Genomic DNA, 11,662 nt, shown 5'->3' with positions numbered 1-11,662 from the left:
ATTCTTGGCCTCAAGCAACCTGCTTGAACTCGGCCTCCCAAACTGCTGGTATTACAGGTGTGACCCAATGCACTTGGCCTAATCTCAGTTTTGAATAGGTAGGTGTCTCCAGAGGAAGGTTTCTTTGGTATATCTTCAAAGGTCTATTGGATAAATGCTAAAATACTCTTTATAAAGAAACACTACTCACAAAAGATTTCAAGTAATAAACTTATTTTAATAGTGCAAAATGTAATCTGCTTTCCAATCAATAAAAGAAAAACTTTAAAAAAATTTATGAAACTAGTCAATACCTTGAACAAAGAAAAACACAAATAACTAAGTAAATATTACAATTGTGTACTCCAAACCCAAAAAAGCAGAGACCGTCATTACAAGCCAAACCTTTTTTAGAGTTGGTTGTTGCAGGTTACTAAAATGCATAAAACAAAATCTCTACTTTTCAGACTTACAGAAAAGAAATAACTCCAATAAGAAAGCTAACTTAAGTTTCATGGGAAACAGATCATACTGATGACTTTAAAATGTTTTTCAAGGAGTTTACAGAACAGAACATCTATATCTTGATTTTTATGGCAAATGAGGTTTGTGTTGACTTTTGAAGCTTATGTGTCTTTTGATGTATAGCTCAGAAGTAAAAACCAATCAAGAGGGACAATAACATTCAGGGGACTCACAGGACTTTAACCTGATCCAAAAACAAAGCAAAATTTTGAGACAAATTAGCTTAAAAATGCAAATGTATTTTGGTTTAGAATTAAATATAAAACAAAAATGATCACAATTAGGATCTGAATGAAGTTTGAGTAAATTTTTTTGTCTACTTCATACATAATATTGGTCATTTAATAATATGTATGACAAGGGTATGGCATCAGAAAACAATACTTACAGCAAGTCTATTATTACTGCTAGAAATTGATAAAACTAGTGTTTTGGATGTGACATTGTTTGACGTGTCATTATTTAATAAAAGAAAATAGAAAATTTTGCTGTAAAACATTCTTCAGAAAATTGGGAACTGCCTAGACAGATGAGTATCTATATATCTAAATGAATTTCTATATATATCTCCTTACTACATCACAAACACAAAACAACATTAATATATTTACATATATGTACTAGACAAAAATGAATTAACTTTCCCTAGAAAAACTATACTTATTAAGAAAACATTGCTGGGTGTGGTGGCACACACCTGTAATCCCAGCACTTTGAGAGGCCGAGGCAGGCGGATCACGAGGTCAGGAGATCGAGACCATCTTGGCTAACACCGTGAAACCCCACTTCTACTAAAAAGACAAAAAATTAGCCCGGCATGGTGGTGGGCACCTGTAGTCCCAGCTACTCGGGAGGCTGAGGCAGGAGAATGGCGTGAACCCAGGAGGCGGAGCTTGCAGTGAGCTGAGATCATGCCACTGCACTCCAGCCTGGGTGACAGAGCGAGACTCCATCTCAAAAAAAAAGAAAAAGAAAACATAATAGACACCATAGAATAAAAAGCAAGGCCCTCAAAAAAAGACGGCAACCATTTCAATAGCTGAGTGCTATTGCTTTCTCTGTTTTTTTGAGACAGGGTCTTGCTCTGTTGCCTAGGCTGGAGTGCAGTGGAATGGTCTCGGCTTACTGCAACCTCTGCCTCCTGGGCTCCAGTGATCCTCCTGCCTTAAGCTCCTAAGTAGCTGGGACCACAGGCGCAAGCCACCATGACTGGCTAATTTTCGTATTTTTTGTAGAGGTGGGGTTTCGCCATGTTGCCCAGGCTGGTCTTGAACTCCTGGACTCAGGCTATTCGCCCACTTTGGCCTCCCAAACTGCTGGTATTACAGGTGTGAGCCACCGCACCCAGCCCTACTTTCTCTTAATAGCATTTTAGTAACAGAGAAAAAGGATAATAGTTTGTAGACAGATACATTTCTACTCCAGAAATATCTGCTAGGCAGAAGCCAGGCAACCTAAAAATCATAGCTCTATCTAGTTATGGGAAAATGGCTAATGTTTTTGTCAGTGGTAACACTTCTTATACTTAAAAGTTAATCCTTAGGGCTTGTACTAAAGCAGAAAGCACTAGTTTAGTTAGGAGACATTTTTCCTAAGTGTCCTATTACTTAAACCTTTGGTACAAAGATGAGTAAGTTGACAGTAGGCTATGAGGCCTACCATCCAGACTTCATCACCATCATTCTGCAGAGATCTAAAAAAATACAGATTAACTATAACATCATCAGAAGGAATTTTACTCGGCTTGTAATGACCTAAAAACAAAGGCTGAACAGCAATGGGACCCTGAAATAATATCAAGTACATTCTGCTTGGTTGTTCCAATGGTGGTCCAAGGGTCTAGTGGTAGAAATGGCGGTCCTGAAACAGATCTTGGTAAATTTGCTTGACTACATTCTTCAGGTAGTTGTTCTCCAGTGGCACTTTAGATAGAATGGTAGCAATATCATCTTGGCTGGAAAGAACAAAGGTTAATCAATTTTTTTTTTTTTTTTTTTTTTGCGACGGAGTCTCGCTCTGTCGCCCAGGCTGGAGTGCAGTGGCGCAATCCGCTCACTGCAAGATCCACCTCCCGGGTTCACGCCATTCTCCTGCCTCAGCCTCCCGAGAAGCTGGGACTACAGGCACCTGCCACTACGCCCGGCTAATTTTTGTATTTTTAGTAGAGATGGGGTTTCACCGTGTTAGTCAGGATGGTCTCGATCTCCTGGCCTTGTGATCCACCCACCTTGGCCTCCCAAAGTGCTGGGACTACAGGCGTGAGCCACCGCACCCAGCCAGGTTAATCAATTTTTAAAAAAATCTTACACTTGTCTCTAATTCAGTGGAATTTATGTTCTTGGTCTCTCAGTTTCCTAGGAAACACAAATGAGCATTTCTGGAAATAACCAGATGTCCAGTTTGAAATGGGATTCCAAAACAGGGCCTAAGAACCAATTCTATATGTAATTGTGAAGTATCTTAACCTAGCTACTTTTGTTGGTCATAAAAAATCTTAGTCTTGGTGTTTGCTGACAAATATAAGGTGAGCAAATTTCCCCCCCCCCCCGCCCCCGAGTCTTGCTCTGTTACCCAGGTTGGAGTGCAGTTAGTGGCACAATCTAGGCTCATGGCAACCTCTTTCTCCTGGGTGCAAGCAATTCTCCTACCTCAGCCTCCCAAGTAGCTGGGATTACAGGCGCCTGCCACCATGCCTGGCTATTTTTTGTATTTTTAGTAGAGACGGGGTTTCACCATGTTGGCCAGGATGGTCTTGAACTCCTGATCTCATGATCCGCCCATCTCGGCCTCCAAAAGTGCTGGGATTACAGGCGTGAGCCACCACGCCCAGCCAAAAACAAAGGGTTTTGTAATGTTGGCCAGGCTGGTCTCAAACTCCTGGCCTCAAGCGATCTGCCCACCTTGGCCTCCCAAAGTGCTGGGATTACAGGCATGAGCCACCATGCCCAGCCTAGGTGAGCACATTTTTAACTGTTATCTTCCAATCTGTCAGCAGTGCATCTAAAAAGTCACAAAATACATCATAGTCTAGGAGGAATGAAACATTTTTAGGGCTGGTTCCACAGACTCTGTTTTGTTTTGAGACAGCCTGGTTCTGTCACCCAGACTGGAGGCCAGTGGCATGATCCTGGCTCACCACAATCTCTACCTCCCAGGCTCAAGCAATCCTCCCACCTCAGCCTCAAGATTAGCTGGGACTACTCACCACCACACCCAGCTAATTTATGTATGTTTAGTAGAGGTGGGGATTCGCCATGTTGGCCAGGCCGTTCTCGTACTCCTGAGCTCAAGTGATCCGCCCATCTCAGCCTCCCAAAGTGCTGGGCTTACAGGCGTGCGCCATCGTATCCGGCCCTAACCTTTTTTTTTTTTTTTTTTTTTGAGATGGAGTTTCGCTTTGTCTCCCAAGCTGGAGTGCAGTGATGCGATCTCGGTTCACTGCAACCTCCACCTCCTGGGTTCAAGCAATTCTCTGCCTCAGCCTCCCCAGTAGCTGGGATTACAGGTGTCCACCGCCACGCCTGGCTAATTTTTTGTATTTTTAGTAGAGGCGGGGTTTCACCATCTTGGCCAGGCTGGTCTTGAACTCCTGACCTCGTGATCCACCTGCCTCAGCCTCCCAAAGTCCTGGGATTACAGGTGTGAGCAACTGTGCCCAGCCAACTCTGTTTTTAAGGCCATAAAAATTGTTTACATATCATCTGTACTAAGCTAATGGTGAGTTTTTTCCTTCTTGATTCATGTTTTAGGTTGGAGTATTCAAAAAGTGAAGCAGGTACAAAAGAATAGACCAGTGGTCTCCAGCATCCACTGGAGATAGCAATAAAGGTCAATGACTTTAAGAAGAAATTCTTCGCCTGTAATCCCAGCACTTTGGAAGGCTGAGGTGGGCAGATCACGAGGTCAAGAGATCGAGACCACAGGCCAACATGGTGAAACCCCATCTCTACTAAAAATGCAAAAATTAGCTAGGTGTGGTAGCGCGTGCCTTTAAGTCCCAGTTACTCGGGAGGCTGACGCAGGAGAATCACTTGAACCCAGGAGGCAGAGGTTGCAGTGAGCCGAGATCGTGCCACTGCACTCCAGCCTGGTGACACAGCGAGACTCCATCTCAAACACACACACACACACACACAAATTCTTCAAAATGATCTCAAGAGAACTCACATTTAGCTCTCACTATGGTCCACTGATTTGCTGACCACTTTGAGGAATCTCTCAAATAAAATGAACACTAAAAAGTAGTCCTTGCCAGGCGCGGTGGCTCAAGCCTGTAATCCCAGCACTTTGGGAGGCCGAGGTGGGCGGATCACGAGGTCAGGAGATCGAGACCACGGTGAAACCCCGTGTCTACTAAAAATACAACAAATTAGCCGAGTGCAGTGGTGGGCGCCTGTAGTCCCAGCTACTCAGGAGGCTGAGGCAGGAGAATGGCATGAACCCGGGAGGCGGAGGTTGCAGTGAGCCGAGATTGCGCCACTACACTCTAGCCTGGGCAACAGAGCCAGACTCCATCTCAAAAAAAAAAAAAAAAAAAAGTCCAGAGTCTTACCCTGTTGGCCCTTTACTCACCTAGTGTTCCCAACATGATTCTGAATGGTGGAAGGTAATGGTACAGATGGATAATAGGCTGAGAGAAACAAAGTTATTTCAAACTTTGCAAATGCTGCAGAGCTAGAGAATAAAAGTCTCAATCTGTAAAAGACAAGATCCACAATTAAAAATGCAACACAATAATAGCATGAAACACAATTTCTTTTTTTTTTTTTTTGAGATGGAGTCTTGCTCTGTTGCCCAGGCTGGAGTGCAGTATACAATTTTGGCTCACTGCAACCTCCACCTCCCAAGTTCTATTGATTCTCCCAAGTAGCTGGGATTACAGGCGCCTGCCACCACATCCAGCTAAGTTTTGTATTTTTAGTAGAGACAGGCTTTCACCAATGTGGCCTCAAACTCCTGACCTCAGGTGATCCGCCTGCCTCACCACCCAAAGTGTTGGGATTACAGGCGTGAGCCACTGTCCCAGCACAATTTAATTTTATTTTTACGCTGGCATATCCAAGTTAGGCATACATTATTTATTTTCTTTTTGTTTTTCTTTTTTTTTGAGATGGAGTCTCGCTCTGTCGCCCAGGCTGGAGTGCAGTGGCGTGATCTCGGCTCACTGCAACCTCCGCCTCCCAGGTTCAAGCAAATCTCCTGCCTCAGCCTCCTGATTAGCTGGGACTACAGGTGTGCACCACCACGCCCAGCTAATTTTTGTATTTTCAGTAGAGATGGGGTTTCACCTTGTTGGCCACATTGATCTTGAACTCCTGACCTCAAGTGATCCACCTGCCTCACTTCCCAAAGTGTTGGGATTACAGGCTTAACGTGAGCCACCGTCCCAGCCCAATTTCATTTTCTTTTCACACTGGCATGTCCAACTTAGGTATATATTATTTCTTTTCTTTCTTTTTTTTTTTTGAGACGGAAACTCTTTTTTTTTTTTTTTTTTGAGATGGAGTCTCACTCTGTCACCCAGGCTGAGTGCAGTGGCGTGATCTCGGCTCACTGCAACCTCCACCCTCCAAGTTCAAGCGATTCTCCTGCCTCAGCCTCCCAAGCAGCTGGGATTACAGGTGCCTGCCACCGCGCCCGGCTAATTTTTTGTATTTTTAGTAGAGACGGAGTTTCACCATCTTGCCCAGGCTGGTCTTGAACTCCTGACCTCGTGATCTACACGCCTCGGCCTCCCAAAGTGCTGGGATTACAGGCGTGAGGATATGGAGTCTCTTTGTGCCCAGGCTGGAGTGCAGTGGTGAAATCTCAGCTCACTGCAACCTCTGCCTCCTGGGTTCAAGTGATTCTCCTACCTCAGCCTCCTGAGTAGCTGGGACTACAGGCGCCCACCACCATGCCTGGCTAATTTTTGTATTTTTAGTAGAGACGGGGTTTCACCATATTGGCCAGGCTGGTCTCAAAGTCCTGACCTTGTGATTCGCCCACCTCGGCCTCCCAAAGTGCTGGGATTACAGGAGTGAGCCACTGCGCCCAAGTTGTTGACCAAGTTGACCAAGTACTTACTGTATATATATATTCATTTAATAAATTGCTAACCAAGTACTTACTGTTGGGTTGAACTGTATTTCCCAAAATTCATATGTTGAATTCCAAACCCCCAATACCTCAGAAAGTGACCTTATTTGGAAATCTGGTCACTACACAAGTAATATGTTAAGATGAAGTCCTACTAGAGTAAGGTGGGCCCCTAATCCACTATGACTAGTGTCCTTATAAAAAGGGGAAATGTGGATGCAGACATGCAGAATGAAAGACACCACGTGAACATGAAGGGAGAGATCAAGGTTATGCATTTACAAGCCAAGGAATGCCAAAGATTGCCAGCAAACCACCAGACACTGGGAGAAGGCATGGACAGATTCTAACAGCCCTCAGAAAGAACAACACCCGCTTACACCTTAATCTTAGACCTCCAGCCTCCAGAACCTGTTAAGGTACCCAATTTGTAGCACTCTGTCATGGCAGTCCTTGGGAACTAATACACTTACTCATTATTATTAATATCTATGTTCATTAGGTTATAATTTGGTCCCCATCTCTTTAAATACTCAATCTCCTCTCCAAGGAGTCTGCAATGGTGCACTACCAGTGAGAATTCTTCAAGCATCTAGAAAAAGTGGGAAAAAAAATCCAATGAAATTATGAAAACATTTCAGTGCTTAGTGGCTCACTTATAAAGAACTCAAAAAAGTTAAACAATTGAATACATTTATCATTTCAGGATCCACTATTATTTATGTAAAGTTTCAGTTCTGCTTTTTTTGGAAAGATATCACAAATTTTCCTTTAAATACTTCAATCAGGCTTTAACCTTGGGTAACTGATGCTGGGTTGTACATGTCTTCTTCCAGGATTCCTTTTCTTCAACGTACTGGAAAATAAGCTTATGAACTAAAAGGGAGGAAGGAGGAGCTTGATCCTCTGGGAAAGGAAAAAAAAAGCAAAAGCAGGTTATTACTTATGATTCATATATTTTATATAAGCAAAAAATACTATATTATATAAGCTAGAAATATTCTCAAACTACCAGGTACATAAGTATTCTCTCCATTTTTTCTTTTTATTTTTTTTCTGGAGTCTCCTGTCTCCCTCTGTCACCCAGGCTGGAGTGCCATGGCGTGATCTTGGCTCACTGCAACCTCTGCCTTCCCGGTTCAAGCAATTCTCCTGCCTCAGCCTCCTGAGTAGCTGGGATTACAGGCGTCTGCCACCATACTCGGCTAATTTTTGTATTTTTAGTAGAGACGGGGCTTCACCATTTTGGACAGACTGGTCTTGAACTCCTGATGTCAGGTAATCCACCCGTCTTGGCCTCCCAAAGTGCTGGGATTACAGGCATGAGCCACCATGCCCAGATGTATTCTCTCCATTTTTATTTTCAAACATGATTATAACATGTATGGTGAAGATAAGACATTTCTACAAAAACTCAAGACTTTATCACATATAGAAACAGTACTTGAGTGAGAGTGTGGGTTTACATGTAACACAGACCTGAGTTTAAATCCTGGATTTCATTTCTTCTTTTGAGACGGAGTGTGACTCTATTGCCCAGGATGGAGTGCAGCGGCATGATCTCAGCTCACTGCAACCTCCACCTCCCGGATTCAGGCCATTCTCCTGCCTCAGCCTCCCAAGTAGCTGGGACTACAGGCACACACCACAATGCCCGGCTAATTTCTTCGTATTTTAGTAGAGACAGGGTTTCACTATGTTGGCCAGGCTGGTCTTGAACTCCTGACCTCCAGTGATCCGCCCGCCTTGGTCTCCCAAAGTGCTGGGATTACAGGTGTGAGCCACGGCACCCAGCAATCCTGGCTTTCTTTAATACCTAAGTGATCCTAGACACAACACTTAAGTTTTTTGATCTGTAGTTTCCTAATTTGTAAAATGGGGAACAAATCGCATGGACTTCATAGTGTTAATTTAAGTAATACACATGCCTGATACAGACTAAGTGCTCATAATTGTAATTTTTAAATTATGAAAATAGCTACTATTAATCATTGCTCAAGACTCCGTAATAATTTTTTTTTTTTTTGAGACGGAGTCTCGCTCTGTTGCCCAGGCTGGAATGCAGTGGCGCGATCTCGGCTCACTGCAAGCTCCACCTCCCAGGTTCACGCCATTCTCCTGCCTCAGCCTCCCAAGTAGCTGGGACTACAGACGCCAGCCACCACGCCTGGCTAATTGTTTTTTTATTTTTAGTAGAGACGGGGTTTCACTGTGTTAGCCAAGATGGTCTCAATCTCCTGACCTTGTGATCAACCCACCTCGGCCTACCAAAGTGCTGGGATTACAGGCGTGAGCCACTGCTCCTGGCCTTTTTTTTTTTTTTTTTTTTTTTTTGAGATAGAGTCTCGCTCTGTCGCCCAGGCTGGAGTGCAGTGGTGCGATCTCGGCTCACTGCCAACTCCGCCTCCCAGGTTCACGCCATTCTCCTGCCTCAGCCTCCCGAGTAGCTGGGACCACAGGTGCCCGCCACTACGCCTGGCTAATTTTTTTGTATTTTTTAGTAGAGACAGGGTTTCACTGTGTTAACCAGGATAGTCTCAATCTCCTGACCTCGTAATCTGCCTTCCTCGGCCTCCCAAAGTGCTGGGATTACAGGCGTGAGCCACCGTGCCCAGCCTTATTTTTTATTTTTGAGACAAGGTCTCACTCTGTCACCAGACTGGAGTGCAGTGGCATAATCTTGGCTCAACACAACCTCCACCTCCCAGGTTCAAGTGATTCTCCTGCCTCAGCCTCCTGAGTAGCTAGGGCTACAGGAGGGCGCCACCACACCTGGCTAGTTTTTGTATTTTTAGCAGAGACGGGGTTTCACCATGTTAGTCAGGCTGGTCTCAAACTCCTGACCCCTGGTGATCCACCCGCCTCAGCCTCCCAAAGTGCTGGGATTAAAGGCATGAGCCATAGTGCCCAGCCCCAACAAATTTTTAGAGACTTAAATGTTTTCAACTTACCGTCTAACAGAGATTGAAAATTGACATCAACAATCTTCCTATAACGCTTGTCCAGGAAAGGGAGACCAACTAGAAAAAACCAGAATAATGATTTTAAAAAAATTTTTTAGACAGAGAGTCTCACTTTGTCTCCCAGGCTAGAGTGCAATGGCGCCGTCTTGGCCCACTGCAAGCTCAGCCTCCCAGGTTCAAGCGATTCTCCTGCCTCAGCCTCCTGAGTAGCTGGGACTACAGGCGCCCGCCACCACACCTGGCTAATTTTTTGTATTTTTAGTAGACACGGGGTTTCACCATGTTAGCCAGGATGGTCTCGATCTCCTGACCTCGTGATCCGCCTACCTCGGCCTCCCAAAGTGCTGGGATTACAGGCATCAGCCACCGTGCCTGGCCTTGTTTTTTTTTAAACTACCTGATTTGAAGTCACATAAAACTCAGTACTTTAGAATCCTACTCCTTCTGTGTAGCAGAGTTTTTTCCACAGGAAGTTGAAGGGTTATCCTTGAATCATTATTCTCTGTATCTAGTAAAGGCTCCCCTGAGACTGTTCAACTACATTGATTGGTATGTCTTTGAAGGACATTTAAAAGGTAGTACACAGCTATAATTGTTAAGGCCTCCTCTTTTAACCCCTAACTTCTGTGCAAAGATAATTTTATTTTCAGCAATCATATAAGGAAAATGGCTATCATCTCCCCACAACTCCTATCATTGTATAAATACAGTAAAAATGAGTTATGCTTTTAGCATTGCTATAATACATTTTAGGTAGCTGAGATAGCTGCTCGCTCCTCCAAACTCTAGAGTTATCTCTGTCTCCTGAATTGATTATTTTCTCTTTATTGAATGCTTTGTTACATATTTTCTATGTGTTAGGCACTGTGGATACCATGAGAAAAACAGCATACTCAACCTGTGCCCTCAAGAAGCTTACAACTCAGGGAGACGCACAGATAACTGCACTAATAAACACTGCAAGAACTACAAACTACGATAAGCACTATTAAGGAAAACCACAGAAAGCAAGAACATACAACAGAAGGGTGAGAAACTGATCACTGAGAGCTGAGCTCTTACAATTATTAGTAGGAGTTCATTAGTGAAGCGGGGGAAAACAGCGTTTGGGCATAAGAAACATCAGCATGAAGGTGTTGAGATAGGATGAATATGGCTGAGCAGGAAACACCATGATCATTTAAGGAAATAAAAGAAGTCCACTGTGGCCAATGTGCAGAGGTAGGAAGGTAGTATGAGATAGGAAAAGGAGAAAAATTCAATTCAGGCAATGCTTCATAGGCTAGATCAAATACTTTGATCATTAGCCTAAGAGTAATAGGTGCATAGTCAGATTTTCAGTAATCACTATAGCTTCAGGGAGGAGAAGGAGAAGATCCATAAAGTCCAGCTGGAATGTTACTGTAGTCATCTAGGTTAGAGATGATTATTGACAGAACAGATGAAAAACAGTGGATGAATATTAAGAAATTAAAACCAGTAGGTTGGGCGCTGTGGCTCATGCCTGTAATCCAGCACTTTGGGAGGCCAAGGTGGGCAAATCGCTTGAGGTCAGGAGTTGAGACCAGCCTGGACAACATACATGTTGAAACCCCATCCCCACAAAATATAAAAAAATTAGCCGGGGTGGCGCATGCCTATAATCCCAGCTGCTTGGAAGGCTGAGGCAGGAGAATCACTTGAACCCAGGAGGCAGAGGTTGCAGTGAGCAGAGATTGCACTACTGCACTTCAGCCTGGGTGGCAGAGTGAGACTGTCTCAAAAAAAATAAATAAATAAAAATAAAAATAAATAAATAAAAACAAAAAGCATGTCTTACTGATGATTTGAATATGTACAGCAAGGGAGAAAGAGGTATAGAGTGATTCCTAAGTTTTAATTTTGGACCTGGACAGAAGGTAACGCTATTCATTGAGAAAAGAAACTTTCAAGGAGAATCAGGTTTAGAGGCCCAGAGATTGTGAAGATCCTAAGTTCCAATACGGCCATGTTTGCCCATGGTTGGCCATGTTGACGCTGATTGGTTAAAGAGAAAATACCTAAAAGACACTGACAATTAGTGAACTCCAACAAAACAGCTGGGCCTCTGTTCAGTTACCATATAGTGATTTCCACCC

General features: G+C 43.7%; 1 protein-coding gene across 2 annotated transcripts in view; it reads right to left on the bottom strand.

The window, feature by feature from the left end:
* Positions 1 to 2,224: 2,224 nt before the first annotated feature.
* Positions 2,225 to 11,662, bottom strand: part of KNL1 (kinetochore scaffold 1) — a 68,413-nt gene continuing 58,975 nt past the window's right edge. For both annotated transcript variants that reach the window (XM_024232777.2, XM_054531395.1), the window contains exons 22-26: positions 9,534 to 9,602; positions 7,379 to 7,488; positions 7,056 to 7,174; positions 5,077 to 5,199; positions 2,225 to 2,458 (exon numbers count right to left, since the gene is read on the bottom strand). In XM_024232777.2, the coding sequence (XP_024088545.2) occupies positions 2,344 to 2,458; positions 5,077 to 5,199; positions 7,056 to 7,174; positions 7,379 to 7,488; positions 9,534 to 9,602 (536 nt within the window). In that variant the 3' untranslated portion in view covers positions 2,225 to 2,343. The remainder of the gene's footprint in view (positions 2,459 to 5,076; positions 5,200 to 7,055; positions 7,175 to 7,378; positions 7,489 to 9,533; positions 9,603 to 11,662) is intronic.

The sequence above is a fragment of the Pongo abelii genome, chromosome 16 (genome assembly GCF_028885655.2).
Source record: "Pongo abelii isolate AG06213 chromosome 16, NHGRI_mPonAbe1-v2.0_pri, whole genome shotgun sequence".
Taxonomy (NCBI): domain Eukaryota; kingdom Metazoa; phylum Chordata; class Mammalia; order Primates; family Hominidae; genus Pongo; species Pongo abelii.
This window is presented reverse-complemented; position numbering and strand designations above follow the sequence as displayed.